The following is a 16,349-nucleotide window of genomic DNA, read 5'->3' as shown; positions in this document are numbered from 1 at the left end:
CGCTTTCTCTAGAGCAATTCCGTGACGTCAAAAGAACTGACTCGCAAGCCCGTTAGTTTGAGTAGCGTGTTTCCGATTGGCAGGGGAAGCCTCTTCACTTCGCAGACGAGCTCGGTGACGGAGGCAACTAGCGATGAAATTGACATCGACATCGAGGAACCGCAAAGAGTCACCACGTGAGTACACATTCGTCTTTGATCTTTTAGTAAAGATAAATCTGTGTCGCAATATTATGCGCTTTTATGACAAAAAATAATATATACAGAATATATGTAAAAAGAGAAAATTACTGTGAGAAATTTTAGAAAAAAATATGCAATATTCATCAAAACAAATCTAAAAGGATTAATAAACATGAGTTTGAAAACAGTTTGTTTATAAATTATGTTTATTATAATTTATAAATTAGGAGAAAGAGTGTTTCTAACTAAATTAATTTATTAAATTTGTTAAACCAATTGTATTTGCCATGTATCTGCCATTTGTTTCAATATACATTTGAATATGCTTCGTATATTTCCTCAGAGAAAATGTCATACATATTTAAAGGTCTCATAGAGGCGTTTAGAGACCTATTTAGAGAGCGTGTATATACGATGTTGGAAGAGCAAATTTAAAATTGAATCTCAAACTGCTGCTAAAAGAAAACAACGAATTCGGAAACGAATAATTTTGGGATGCATGTTTATTAAATTTTCATCATTTAAATCATTAAATACCATTTATTTCTGACGTTTGATAGCAACTTTTTTCCGCATCTTTTTTGCACGAGTACGTATTGCTTAACCGGAGAGAACGTAGAAGTTTACGATCCGTTCGATAACTTCTAAAGCGAACTTTCAAGCCATTGCCATCGTGGTCGATCGTCGAGTTATTAAACGCCCATTTCGCGTGTGTATACCGAGTTAGATCGCGCCGACCGAAATCAGAGTATAGGAAGCCGAGAAACGTACATATATCTCCATGCAAATTACTTCCACTTTGTATGCGAAATCGATAGCGCCGCGAAATTTTCATGTACTTCTACCTACCTCGTGCACATCATAATATTCCAACAAATATCGCGCAGATCGTTATGTGCGAATTCTACAAGATGAAGGGAACTTCTTTACACAAGAATAGAGCTTTTCTCTACTTTGGCGAAATTTAATTTTGCGAAAATCATGTAGCTTCCTTCGTGCATCTGAGCTACTCGAGCTACTAAGCTTTGAATTCTAGCCCTTTGAAAGTAGAACCGAATAGCTCAGAGAATTCGATCTCTAATATTACACCGGAGAAATGTCTCGCAGCTTGGTAATCGTGTAATCTACCAGACGTCGTTTTCGTCGTCATGCTTTGCATTTGCATTTTTCAATTTTCCATCATCTATCTCTTTTTCACCAAGTACTTCCAGTCAAAAAGTTTTAATTTCATTTCCAATTAAATCTAGTCGAGAGAGATGAAAGAATGAGTTATGTATATTAAATTGTTATTGTACATGTGAAACATAAATATCTTTTTTTACGTTTTATACGATGAGATATTATCGAACATAAATATTCACTCGAATTTAAATTACAATTTATTTTAAAATCGATTGCATTTATTATATCGATTACATTTTATTTTATTTTCGTACAAGTCTTTACAAGAGGATTGTAACTAACGCCTCAAATAGATTTCCTTTGAAACTCTTGTTAAGCAAATATCCTTCTATCTTAAATTCTTATATATATGGTTCTTCTATTAATATTATTTCAAGCGTTTCAAACAGCAGCTTGTATATTTAACATACCCTTGGACTTTTAATTTAGCATTCACCTGGCTATTATATCTTATTCAAATCTGTCAGTTTCGGTGCCACGAGGCATCATTTTTCGGGATAAAAATCCGTGTCCCCGGCTTCCGCTCATTAAGAATTAACCACGTTCGCGAGACGATTAGACGCGACGATTATCGACACTTGTCCCGCCGAAAATACACATATCTCGCCGAGAATGATATTCATAGAGAAGGCGGGCAGAAGGGCGGACAACCTTTTCGTGGCTTTCCGCGCCATTGACATTTCGAAAAAAGTCGATTCTGCGGACGCGAATGGAACGCACGGTATTTCGCACAAAAGGCTTTTTTCAAACCCTCCCACAGATACGTAAGTGCTTTTTTTCACCGCACCATTACTTTACGCCGGTGCAAATGACCTAGTTTTCGCGACGTCGAGCCCGTTCGTGCACACTCGAACTTGTATTATACGTAAAGATACTCGCCAGATTTTCCCCCTTCTACCCCTTTTTCGCTCTCACAGTTCACCTACTTCCGCCTGAAGCTTTCTTATAAAGCTTGCCAACCAGGGAGAACCTTGTTCAGGTATCTTTCAATGTTTTATCGTGCCTCGTCCGGCTGTATCCACGCGCGTCGATCTCATTTTAAAACATCATTCTACGTAAAAGCAGCCCATTTACTCGCCTTCAAACACATATACATACATATACACTATCTTACCCTTTTTACCTGGTCTGTTGTATTTTTTTCCATTTTATCAATCTTTTTTATCAATCATCTTATTCTGAGTTACATGCTTTTCTGTAACATTCGATAATTTTAACGATTTTTTTTCTACAAAACTCTTCTATTCATAATTTAATGCAATAATAAAGGAATATTTATGTCCGAGGAGAAAGTAATTGTCGAATAGTTTTTTTATTCTCAGCAGACACTATATCCTTCTTAGACTCTACCTTATTAAAAACTATAATTATATTTGCGGTATAAAATTATAATAATAAAATGCGAAAAGTAAAAACTTTATATTCTTGAAGTAGTACGATTAAAATTTTTCAAGTTTAATGAAGTTTTCTAAATGGGATTATTCGTATCTCATAATAATGAAAATTTAACAAAATTTATAATACACGCTAATTTATAATTTTCCTAGATATTTTTATATTAATTCTATTTGTTGTTTGTGTACATCGTTATTTATTTTTATATTATATACTCTCATATGTTTCTGCAGATTTTATATTAAATTTATAGTAATTATCTCATGCGTGCATTTTTATTTCATAAAAATCCATCTATCCGTCTATCATTACTAAATTTCCTGGATAGTAACGATCGACATTTTCCATTATGACATTTCATAGAAATTTCTTACAACGTGTTGTCATTATATAAAGTATTTTATCTCGCACATTTACACCCACGACAGAAGCATCTGCCGACGAGCTAAGCATTCTCGAGAACGCAAACACCCGAGGAATGGGCGCTCTTCTCGAACATATTCCCCACTCTTCGGATAAGCGTCAAGAAGTCGAGAAGCAGCGGATGATGATTAATATAAAGTTGAGAGAGAAAAGAAGCTCAATATTTTTGACGGCTATATATGACAGTAATCCAAGATGAATATTGACATGTACAACATTGCATTTAGCACAAATCAATTTTCTCGTATAACAATTATCTCGTGAAATTACAAGAAACGGGTAGCATTTTTGACATTTTTATCGTTATTCTATCTCGAAATAATATTATAAATTTTATTTATATTTATTGTAATTATATTCTATTAAGATTCGTAATTATATTCTATTATAGCGTATTAATGGTTTGGTTTGGAAATACCTTTAAACGTGGGATACTTTATGCAATTTACATTATCGAGATTTAATATTACACTTTATCAGTTATTTCTTGGCCATAGCACGCGATGAAAGGGAAACGAGCTGTATCTAGTTGCATCTTACCGCCATCGTCTAGGAAAATTAAGTTAGCGAAGATCGCAGTTCTCTCCCTCTCTCGAAGAGGTGTCAATTTCTCTTTTAAACTGAATCAAAAGCGAATCTGAAACTACCATCGTAATAAAGTGATTCGCGATCGAATATCGTTTCGATAATGCGATATTTCAATTAAATGACTAACATTTTTGCGCGATAGCATATATTTTTATTCTCTTTTACATTCTTAATGATTTCGTGTTCTCTTCATTTTGATGTAACAAAAATAAAAAAGAAGAGATAAGTAACGCTTCTTTTCGTAATGTTGATTTAAACTTGGATTTTCACCATTTTCTAGGCTGACAGAAGCACACCGAAATGCTATCCGAGCAATCAGGAAGATCAAGTACTTCGTGGCTCGCAGAAAGTTTCAACAGGCTCGGAAACCATACGATGTGCGTGACGTCATTGAACAATATAGCCAAGGTCATTTGAACATGATGGTGCGGATTAAGGTGAGTTCCTCGATAATGATTCTTTTCCTTTGCTATTATCTTCCACTTTCGAATGGTCGCTATTCAGAATAGAGATAACAATCAATTATTTTAAAAACGCCCGTCTCTCGATAAATTGCTCCAAATCATTCATCGCGTTAATGATGTGTATTAATGATGGATGAACTCGTAATAAGCTATAATTGCGTTTATTTGACGGATTACTGAACGATCGCCAATTACTCGCCTCGTTCAATCAATCGTGCGCGATCCCTGTGTACGATTAGCTCGATAAGATCGAAGCGTACAACGCGAGCTACATGTCGATTTACAGAAGACAATGGAGTCGTGGATACGCGGCGTGAAACAGCTGACAGTTAATCAAAGAATCGTTACGGTTTGTATCTCTACGCTGGACACCAAAGATCGATCACATTGAATGTCAGAAATACCGCAGCATTCACCAGTTGTATTTTCGCGAGACATTTTTGGCACATGTCTACACAGAAAAAAAATCATAGTAAAATTATTGCTGTTCGATGCGGGAGCGATCAAATTTTGTTACAGTTTATTTTGATATCGTAATCGATATTATAATCTAATTATTTAATTTATAGCAAAATTTGTTTTGTTGATAAAATAGGAAAATTTTGCTCAAGTAAATTTGCTCGTAGAAACGCTTAAAATTTACTGCTGAAAAGGAAATCCAATTTACTGCTAAGACAACATAGTCTTACAATTAGCGAATGTATTGTTGCAGTGAAATCATCGTTGGTTTAATGATATAACAAGACTCAGTTTATCGAATGGAAATAATTTATTTAAATACAATAAAATTATTTTTAATATAACAAGAATCTTTTTTTTGTCAATATAATGATTAAGATTTTCTGTAATATTTTTTTTTTGGATTATTTGAAATTATATAATAAATTATCTTTTATATAATAAATTAATGTAAAATTTCAAATTAAATACATTCATAATTTTAAACAGCAATATATTGTAATAAAACTATAATTTTACCCGTTTATAATGAGATTTGCCTATCATTGATACTAAATTAATCGTGCTATATCATATTCATCGATAATACTAATCTGGATTCGAAGGATAAAGTCATTATTATTCAATTGCCGCAGGGCGGATGACAATTAAAAAGAGGAATGATGAGAGACAAAGCATCAATCACGAATAACTCCACTTTTGCGAGCACATTGCCTTTTGTTCTTCGTCAAAGAAGTTTCAGTATTTCACAATAGCGAAAAGGGCTTTATTTTGTATTGAGAAATTGAATCGACAGTTCTCGAAGTGTCACAGCATGCAAACGAAATTTCTGCCTTAAGCGCCTACATTAATTTTAATTCCAGATCGAAAATTTGATTTTTTATCGTTTTTCTGTTTTTCGAGAGTCGCGATAGAGTTACGATACATCTGCGAATTTACTTTGCTATTTCAACGACGTTTCGCAAAAATTGCATTAGACCGCAAAAAGACCGAAAAAGAAGCAAAAAGAAATAAAGCGATATTAATTACAATATAATTAATAGCGGATAACGATTTTTGTATTCGTCGCCCTGCATTTTTTGGTATAATCTGTATGATATACATAGATTCACGGAATTCATATTAAATGCATTTGTGCCATTTGTCCGCAGGAGTTACAGAGGAGATTGGATCAGACCCTGGGTAAACCGGGGAGCTACCTGGCGGGAATCGACCGAGCAGGCAATGTAAAACCCATGACGATTGGTGCGCGCTTATACAGAGTGGAGCAGCAAGTGCGTTTTCCTTCTTCTCTTTTACTTTAACATTACTATAATTTTATCATAATTATCTAATTTTTAAGCAAAATTTTAACATGAGGTTTACCTCCATCTTTGATATTGATATATATAATTGAAGAGATCATTTCTAAGCCGTTTTATATTCACATGTAACGATATCATCTTTATTTTTTTATTAAATATGAATTCAGGAAAGATTGCTAATGAGTTTTCTCAATTTGCGAGAGAATTATGATAGAATTATACTGATATTTGCGAGATCTCTCGAACAATTTTTCCAGTGGTTTTTATCATTAGGGAAAATTTTGGATATAATATCGATTCTCCTCCATCAATTATTCTTTCGACTCACGGATTTCCGCGATTCGAAACACGCGGAATAGCGAAACATACGATGGTATTACATTTGACGCTGTTAATTATTCCGCGAGAGAAACTGATAATAGAATTAATTACGTAGAACTCGTCCTATTTAAAGTCGACCTTAGGAATAATATGCGACACTTTCGACTATCGTTAAAAATTCTCACACATATAATTTATCAAGCAAAATCTTTAATATCGAAGTGTATATTCTGTTTCTCGAGAGGAAAGATTTACAATTGCAGACTCGAATGCATCGAGACGATCTTTCTACTTTCAGCTGTCGGTGATGGACAAGAAGTTGGACCAGTTGATGTATGTACTAAACGCGGTAGCTCAGAAACAACAGATACCTCTGCGTAGTATAGAGGACGATGTGTAACAGAGAGCCCCCGGCGAACTCGTGCAATCCGTTTTGCTATCACCCGCAGTTCCACGAGCCCTGCCACGCGTTACTATAACTACGGTGACGCCGAATATGCTCAGTGAGAGCTTTTAACGTGAGAGATAGCACGCGTACGATAGTATTGTTATAGCTACTTGGCTCTATTCGCATCGAGAGAATCCACGATGTGAGGAGATCGCAGGGATAATCTCGACTTTTGTAAATTCCACTGAGATCATACAGGTCCATGCTTGCATATCTTTGTAATTTAATGGAATGGACTTAGTAATCGATCGTAAAAGCGCCGTTATATGACTATACTTGTATATCTCGGCAGGAGATATAATAAGAGCAATTGTGACAGAGGCATGTGTCGATTGCGAGAGGAGTCTTTGAGCGTAAACGTTTTGACGACAAAGTCAAACGCACAGGATGATGCATAATCAATGAGGCGCGGAATCGGGAGACAGAAGTTGCGGCGCAATTCTCCCCGCAATTGCGTCACGTGAACGACGCTTTGTAGAATTGAAGACGGAGGCATGCGAGATACCGTACGCGTAGCTATCAAAGGAAGGGCGCGAAAGAAATACATTATTCATCGAGGGGTGATCTCGGCCTTATCATGGAGAAGAAAAAAAAGGGGCTATACAACGCTGTTCCATATTTTCAGTTCGCCGAAAGAATGGGTAAACGCCAACAAGGGAACATCATATATTTCGGGCCAACTAGAAATAATAAAGAGGAACAATAACCGAACTTCCTAGATTTTCAAACTTGTCGATTAAAATCATAGACTGCTGATCTCGGTTGAACGTTTCATCGTGAACCGTCATCAGGTATTAAAGGAGATTTCAAAGCGGTTCTCGATATATAGCATTTTACGGTTTCGAATCCATGGTCCGGTTGTGCTTCAACATGGGCCTTGACATATATATGGGTTCCATAAAACCATGATGGAATTAATTCGAGATCGTTGCCCGCGAATTCAGCTTCGATTTTGGGCTTGATCTCTCGCGGTTTATCCCAAATTTACTTTACCTTCGGCCTAGCACAAATGTAGATACTTCGAAGTATAACCCGCTTCATAAAGCTGCGCATACGATTCTTTTCCATCTTCTTTTTTTATGGCTACGATCACACTTGCCTACAGCGCTGAAAAGCAATATGTCTACGTAGATTATAGGTGCTGTGCTATGTGAAAAAAGAAATTCTTGATACGATACATGTTCCCTCGTATATGTATCGTATCTGTAACATTAGTCTTCGATACACGCGTGAGTCTTGAGGAAGGTCTTGAGGAAGGTCTTAAGAGACTTAAATGATATGCTTTCTGTACGAAAAATGTATATATCGCGATTCTCGTATAGAAGCGTATAAAAATACAATTTATATTTTGTACGTAGATTATATTTACAGAAAAACACATTAAGTGACCGGATATGTGCACCGCGATCTTGAATCCCGCGCACGACTTTCGTAGCGTTTGGTCCATACGCGAAGCACTCTTATTTATTGCTAAAATCGAAGCCACGAACTGCGATGTCAGCGAATTTCTGAGGAATACAATCTAGCAGATTTTTTTTTATTATAATGTAGATTAAAGGACGTTCCAACGAATTGGAGAGGCATCGATATATTAGAAAACGGATGCGGATGGTTGCAGTTCTTATGATTTCTCGACTGCCAAGATAGTTTTAATGAAACGAGCAATATATATAAGCGATGATAAGTTCAGATAAGTCGTTAACGATAAGCGGATTCGCGTTGTCTCGCAATTCGTGGCGTCGATTGCTTAACGATCAGTCCTTCGCAGGCGGAAGATTGTTCTTTATCAAGCGAATCTGTCGCACTTTATATATCTATCACATCTGATATATATAACATATACATATTATTATTGTACATACATACATACATACATATACATATATATACATATATATATGTATGTATAGTGAAAGTAGTTTTAGTGATTTTCTTAAATCGAATGGCTTCTAAGAATATTTTTAATCACAAAAAGAGAGACATATGTATATGTACATAAATATATGTATATATATATATATATATATATATATATATATATATGTACATAAATATATGTATGTATGTATATATATATATATATGTATGTATATGATACAAATATAGGTGTAGGGTCCAAAATATACATTTTACAAGACTTTCTCGTGAACCAAAACACCATGCTTTACTGCTGCAGCGGACGTGCTTGATTTGAGCTGAGCAGTTAGTTGCAACAGCATGTTACGTTGCCGATTTACTTCTCTTTATTTTACGTAAACAAGTGATAATCCACTTATGCATATTTATATACCATAATACATACTTTTTTGCGTCGTTTTTCTCGCGTTTTGCGAATGCTAAATGCGAGAATGGCATAAAATAATTTATTTTTTATATATTGAGTCTTTTCTTTTATATATTGAATGCATATTTATTCTTGAATCAAACACAATCTTTATCAATTATAATAAAGTGATGGTCAAGGTAATATCTTTGAAGAAATAAAATTTATAATATTCATAATTCCTCGGGAACAAGGATATCTCACGCGATAAAATTAAATATTATTGTTAAATCTTCTCTTCTTTTCATTAAATCCATCGCTGGTTTATATAGATGTAATAAACTTTCGAAAAATTCTCCGATTTTGATAACATTGTTGAACAATCGATACACTTTTGACGATTTTACACAACGCTCTGTGTAGTCTAATCATTTTATACTAGATCTCTCATAACGCTTGACTATCAATTTATTATAAATGTGTATTTCATCGAAATATACATATATGTGAAGAAAGTGCACAGGAAGACGTAAGTAAAATACTCTGTAAAACACGCTTTAGCCTGTATGTGCGTACGAGCACATTCTACGGTGCCTCTCACACTTATTTCACTTTAATATGCGATCGACTAATAAAACTAATTACGATTACGTGTAGATCATGAACGAGATTATATATTACGACGATTATACATATATATATATACAGCATTCTCTCACAGAGGTTCTCTTACGAATAGTAATATTGTAACGCGATGAAGAATTTTTCATTCATCTAATTATTATACATTGAAAGTCAATTTTGTTTTTTCTAAAAATTAAAATCTTAAACATTTTTAATTTTTGATTTCATCTTTCTTCAAATCTATTTTTTTCTAAACAATTGTAGTAATCAATGAAAAATTCTTTGCACAACGCATGCATAAAGAGATTTCGAGCATCGGGACGAAAATGGATGAATTCGCGATGAACAAAATTTAGATACTGTATACAATCATAGATGTGACGTTCGTTATCATTAATAGAAGTAGAGACAATCAATAAACATCGTCATTAACGTGACGCTGTGTGAGAATCAAATTTTTTTTTCGCTATCTATTTGAGTAGCACATTATCGATTTAGTCAACGAAATAAATAAAATAAGTTGTGTGTGTGTGTGTGTGTGTGTGTGTGTGTGCATGTGTGTGTGTGAATTTTGTTTATAGATACATAGATCAGTGATATTTAATGGCCTTGCGTTCTCTAAGCGCACCATTATTTCATTACAAGTCATTACATTGAATGATTTATTTTTAGTAATATAACCGATAAGAAAAAGGTGATTTTTTTTATATATAAAAGTAAATCAAAAAGTGTAAAATGACATTTTATATAGAACTTTGTCTATATTTCACACTTCCAATTTATTTTTACATATTGAATCACCTTCTTCATTGTCAGCATCAATAACAATACACATTAATAACGAATTTTATATACATATCCTGTATAAGATATTTTCGTCAAAGAATCTCAAGTACAATATATTTTAGTCGAGAATTTTATATTTTTTATTTTACTAAGAAAATATTTTTATTTATAAAATCACAATCTCTCTATGATTTATTTATATAGGTTTAAAATATAATAGCGATTAAAGAGACAAAAGATCGTTTTAATATATTAATCATGTTCCTTTTTAAGAAATCGAACGTCAAAAGAGAGTTTCCGCGAATAAAAAGATTTAATGTAGGGATACAAATAAATACTTAATATTATATCACAAAATACTCTTGTAAAAGATCTCAAAATGCAAGTAGTGTTCGTGAATCGGCCGAAAAAGTATAACATAATCTTTATCACATTAAAAAAAAACGCATATATAAATATATTAAATAATATACACGCGAAACGCGCATGCACGCAATCGGATTATTAGAGATATATATACTTAGACATTTGTAAGATGATATAACAGAGTTATATTATATCGCTCTCTTTTTCTGCGACGATAAATGATTATGCGTATATCAATATTGAAGCACTAGTAACAAAATTAGGAAATCAAATGATCAAATTAAACGAGAAATTTGCTACTCTCTCGCAACTTAGTATGTGATAACAATCTTATCTACTTTAGAAATTAGAAAAATTAGAAAACCGCATCTAAAGAATCACGCGTGATCACCTCTCTCTCTCTCTCCCTCTCTTTTCTTCTTTTTTTTCTATCTATCTATCTATCTATCTATCTATCTATCTATCTATCTATCTATCTATCTATCTATCTACCTACCTACCTACCTACCTACCTATCTACCTACCTACCTACCTACCTACCTACCTACCTACCTACCTACCTACCTACCTATCTATCTGTCATAAAACTTCAGATGCCTCTGCTCTAGTTTAGACTGATACGCTCGAAACGTCGTTGTATACGCTCTCTCTTATCGTCGATGTCCAACGGACTAATTTAATTTAGTCGACATATTGCGTTAATGATATAGAGTCGCAAATCTCTTGTAAATCTCGTCTAGCTCTGATCACAGTGAATTCGAACTCTATTGATTGTGTGAGTAAACGCGCGCGCATTTTCACAGATCATGTGCCTACGTACTAGCGATAGTATGTCTAGTACAGCCTATATATACTATTGATGGAAATGATTTAGGAGATACAAGCCAATTTTCTGTTTTCCTTATATCTTATTTTCTTTTTAACAAACAAAAGGTTTGCATGGACCTTCCTTCTCTTCACATCATGCTGATCAGTGCTGGACATCTATGTATATTTTTCTACGTGTAAAATATCTATCCTATATGGACTCTCTTCGCTATAATCGCGAGAAACTGGCACACGTTTGAAACTGCACCAATTTTTGGCTATTACATTAACTATCCTATCGATTATAAATATAAGCGAGTGAAGAATAGAAAATATAGTGGTTGTTTTTTTCATATCATTTTTCAACTTCAGGTCACTATAAAACGCATATAAGACGTAGTCGGATAATGAAAGCGATTTAAATATTCTATATATATATATATATATATATATATATATATATAGAATATTTAAATATATATATATATATATATATATATATGCGTAGATTTTATTGTAAATATAATATCTCTACAGAAACTTTCGCGTCGAGCCTAACGCGATACTAATCCGTGTAAAAAGTGGGACCGTACATCTCGAGTTTGTTTCTATCTATTAAATAGTTTTCTATACTGTACTTATATAAAATTCTAGCTCGGTCGTAATATACGACGGTATTAAGTATACATATATAAGATAAATGAACAATGATAATCCGTAGCTTGATCCGTAGAACGCGATCATGCTTTCGACAATTAGAGAGTTTTCGTGTGCTCACCACATATAGAGCCTAACGATTTAAATGCAAATTAAAGGTGAATCGTACATTCTCTTGAACGTAGGGCGATTCTCATCTACGACAGACGTGTCGCTGTTAGAAAATTTTTGCCGCAATCTTATCAAGATGAAATTTGTTTTATCTTTCTGTGATTTTCAAATGCATGATGACATACAGATAAATAGTTATAGTTATAATTCGGATGTAATATATAAGATATCACTAATTATTATTATATCTCTTAAGATTTAGTAAGATTTTTTCGCGCTTAGAATATTTGCTATTTTCGGAATGACACGGAAAATTATGATACTCTATGCCGTAAATATACATATTTCGTCGAACAAATTGTGAGAGAGAAAAGATACTTCAAAGTATGTACGTTTCTTTTGCGAAATCACGTATATCGTTTATCAGAATTTCGTTTCTCTTGAATTTAAAATTTCTTAAAGTCTCTTAAAGTTTTACAACGAGGTAATAAAAACGCGTTACTTACTCACTTTTGCGCGTATTTTTTCTGTTACTCTTTGCATAAAAACGATCAAAGTTATTTCCATTATTAATGAATTATTTGATTAAGTTGGAACGGTATTCGTAACATTCGTGATTTACATCGTAATGGATTCTTAGGTTCCCTGCGCATGTGGAAAAGAATGTGCTGCTAAAAAAATAATCATTCCTTAGCAAATACATTTTACTATCACAGCAAAATCGTTACTATTTTGTAATGGATTAAGAGAATCACTTTCTCATCGCAGTGAAAAATAAAATTCGTAGATTCTTTATTTATAATAAAAGTATAAGATTAAAAAATTTTGTATATACAAGCCTCTTCGGTGTATAATAACTAACAAAATTTGTTATTTAAAAAGTATACTGCTCGAGAAAAAGCAAGCTTTTCTTCTCTGTGCGTTTATACGCTCATATGTAGTTCCTAAAATTTTAAGATTGATTTTTATTTATTATTGAAACAGTAATTAATTTAAATAATTAAATACTAAACATTTTTATGAAATATTATTAAGCATATATATTTTAATTAATATTGTATGTAGATATTATATGTCGTATATGTAAATAATTGTATAAAAGAGTTAAATGGAATGCATTAATCGAATCTCGATTAATGCATTCCATTGTATGCATTAATCGAATCTCGAATCTTTTCTCTTCTCGCTGGGAATCTAAAGATCAAAAACTAATTTGGATATAAAGAGCAGGCTTCCTATATTAGAATGTTGATAGTAATAGTCCATGAGACATGTCGCTTATGTAGAAAACTCGCGGAATACAAGCAAGACCAAAGTAACAGCTATTCTTTATGCAACAATCAATTTTTACAATCTGTACATAAATGAAAAGCGAAAATATAAAGTACCCTAATATACAAGCGGGCCACCTCTTATTTATGAATTTTTCGACCAATTTAGAGTCGATTTTTCTTTATTTAAAATATCGATCACAATAATTTTTCCCTTTACAAATGAAAGACTAACAATCATATAATCGGATCAAAGATAAACTTCAGAACTACAGAATTAAAAATGAAGAGAGAAGAAAAATCGCAAGTTAACAGTTTGCGATAATATCAAGATTGATTTATGAAGTAAAATCGAATTGTTTGCGAAAAGATACGATTTAACTTCAGAAATCTAGATAAGTTTATCGGGATATATTTTATCCTATTTATATCTTCAGATACATCTCTTTAAAATGACAGGAACAAAGATTTTTTTATATTTTTGCAAATATTTTTGAGGAATCGGAATTTTGCTGTAAGTTTCCACAAATTAAAATTATTCAGCGATCATTTACATATATATATGCCATATATATATATATATATATATATATATATATATATATATATATATATATGAAAGTTCTTTTACTATCATGTAATGTGTTGGAAGAAATCTTGTAATTTTTATTACATTTTCTACACTTGCAACTCAAAAATCGCTCAATATTTTTCTTCTTTCATCATAAACTTATTAGAGTTATTATACATTGAAACAATTAAACGGACATGAAGGAAACCAAAGAATATCTATTATTTTGATGTGATTTTGAGGATAAGAAATAGAACATTATCGTGATTCAATCTTAATCACCGTAGTTGCCTATATTCTATCTCTATATCTCGATGATAAAAGTAATCATATTTTTCCGATCTTGGAAAGTCTCAAAAAGGCAGATTTACGAAATCATCGCCTTTTCTTCCTACTGTCAATAATCAATCAGCATTAATTAACCAGAGAAGCTACAAGTTATGACAAAGATAACAATTTGTGTTACTATATAGAATAAGTTAATCTATAATATCATCGCGATAATTGATAATTTTCGTTTGTCCGGCTGGTGGAAGAACTTTGTAAATAAGCACGCGAACCAAAATACGTCTGTAATTATCACATTTAACATCGGGTGAAATAAGTTATATAAAGTTATATAAGAAATATTGCAATCACATATAATGCATTAATTTGCTTCTAAGATTCTATTTACGTCAAATATGTCACAAAATAGTGGAACGGCGTTTGACACTAAATATATAATAAAAATGTAAACAACTCTATTGTTTTTACTTTTTACAATTATAAGCGCATCTCATTTTCTCTGTACATACGATTTAATGCATTAATTAATACAAATTACCGTTATTATTACCACAATCGCCGATAATATAACGAGAGACTATTCTCCAAAAATAACCAGTTTAATCGCAATACAAATAAATGAAAATGTTGTTGAATATTTTGCTTTCTTCAATGCCAGGTATTTTTTTAAGATTGCGGATTGTAGCGTGTACCACTTAATTTGCTCGCGTCTGTTTCTGTCTTTGATAAATCGCGCGAACTAAAAGATGTGTTCCTGGAGAAAAATATCACTGTTTGTATGTAACGAGAATTGGCGGTTTGACTTGCACTCCATATTACGCAAAACATAAAATACTTCTTAATTATTCTTAACTAATTAAAACGTATATTTTTTTTAAATTAGTATTGGCGCGAAATGCATATTATGATTATATTGAATATCAAAAGCGAAAAAACAAATATATATATATATATATATATATATATATATATATATATATGTTTTCTCTATTTTTTTTACATTAAACATGTTTGATATATTTAGTAATAACTTTTGTAATAGCACTGTAGAGATGTCTAAAGATTAAGCGAAGAATATTATGTCAATCGCCAGTGATTTTAATCTTCATCTGGCAAATAATTTAATAATATAGGTGTCACGGGATAAAAATGAGTTAATTTTGAACCAATACACTTTTTACGTCTTTCAATCTGCAAAAAAAACTTTGATAAAATTTATTTTTTTTATCGATTGAAAGATAATTTAATAAAAATAAAAAAGACAGGGATTTGAACAAATTCCGAATATCAAGGTACATATTCATCTAATTTTAAAAAAATACATGTCAGGAAGTTTTGTCCTTAATAAAGGAAAGATTTGATAAAAAAATGTATCTTGTTAATATATATTAGAGAGATTATTATAGAAGTTTGCGAGATTTCGAATGCGCAATGCATTTTCTTGCTAATTACTTTCTCTTCGACATACAATTTGTAATATTGTATTCTCTCTAATTCATTTTTTCGTTTAATAATATCAAAAAAAAATTAGGTATTTCAAAATGTTATACAAAACGCAATTGCAGCGCGACGCAACGACGAACAATTGTAATACACGTATACAACTTTCTGTGGCAAAGATGTTTTGCAAGTGTCCTTCCAATTATGAACGTCGATCTATGACATTTTCAGATCTAGGCGAGCTTACAACTGTATATTTCGAGCTTTGGTCCATCCACAAGCTGTAGAATCGATAAATGCAATCGAGTCATAATATGTACGATATAATGAATACACATGTTGAAATGCAATGAAATGATTGATATAATGAACGCATGATACGAAGATATAGATGGACCA

At 32.4% G+C, this 16,349-nt stretch overlaps 1 protein-coding gene across 6 annotated transcripts in view; it reads left to right on the top strand.

Moving 5' to 3' along the window:
• The window catches only part of Kcnq (KCNQ potassium channel), a 40,695-nt gene extending 31,955 nt beyond the window's left edge, over positions 1 to 8,740 (top strand). For 4 of the 6 annotated variants that reach the window (XM_083084467.1, XM_083084474.1, XM_083084497.1 and 1 more), the window contains 4 exons: positions 66 to 176; positions 4,051 to 4,207; positions 5,845 to 5,967; positions 6,617 to 8,740. In XM_083084467.1, coding sequence (XP_082940593.1) covers positions 66 to 176; positions 4,051 to 4,207; positions 5,845 to 5,967; positions 6,617 to 6,718 — 493 coding nt within the window. In that variant the 3' untranslated portion in view covers positions 6,719 to 8,740. The remainder of the gene's footprint in view (positions 1 to 65; positions 177 to 4,050; positions 4,208 to 5,844; positions 5,968 to 6,616) is intronic. The other 2 variants (XM_083084481.1, XM_083084505.1) reach the window with 1 other exon arrangement.
• The last annotated feature ends 7,609 nt before the right edge of the window (positions 8,741 to 16,349 follow it).

The sequence above is a fragment of the Camponotus vicinus genome, unplaced genomic scaffold (genome assembly GCF_025532165.1).
Source record: "Camponotus vicinus isolate PSW18456_S1 unplaced genomic scaffold, iyCamVici1.0 SCAF_1, whole genome shotgun sequence".
Lineage (NCBI taxonomy): Eukaryota > Metazoa > Arthropoda > Insecta > Hymenoptera > Formicidae > Camponotus > Camponotus vicinus.
Note: the sequence above shows the minus strand (reverse complement) of the source record. Positions and strands in the feature narration are given on the sequence as shown.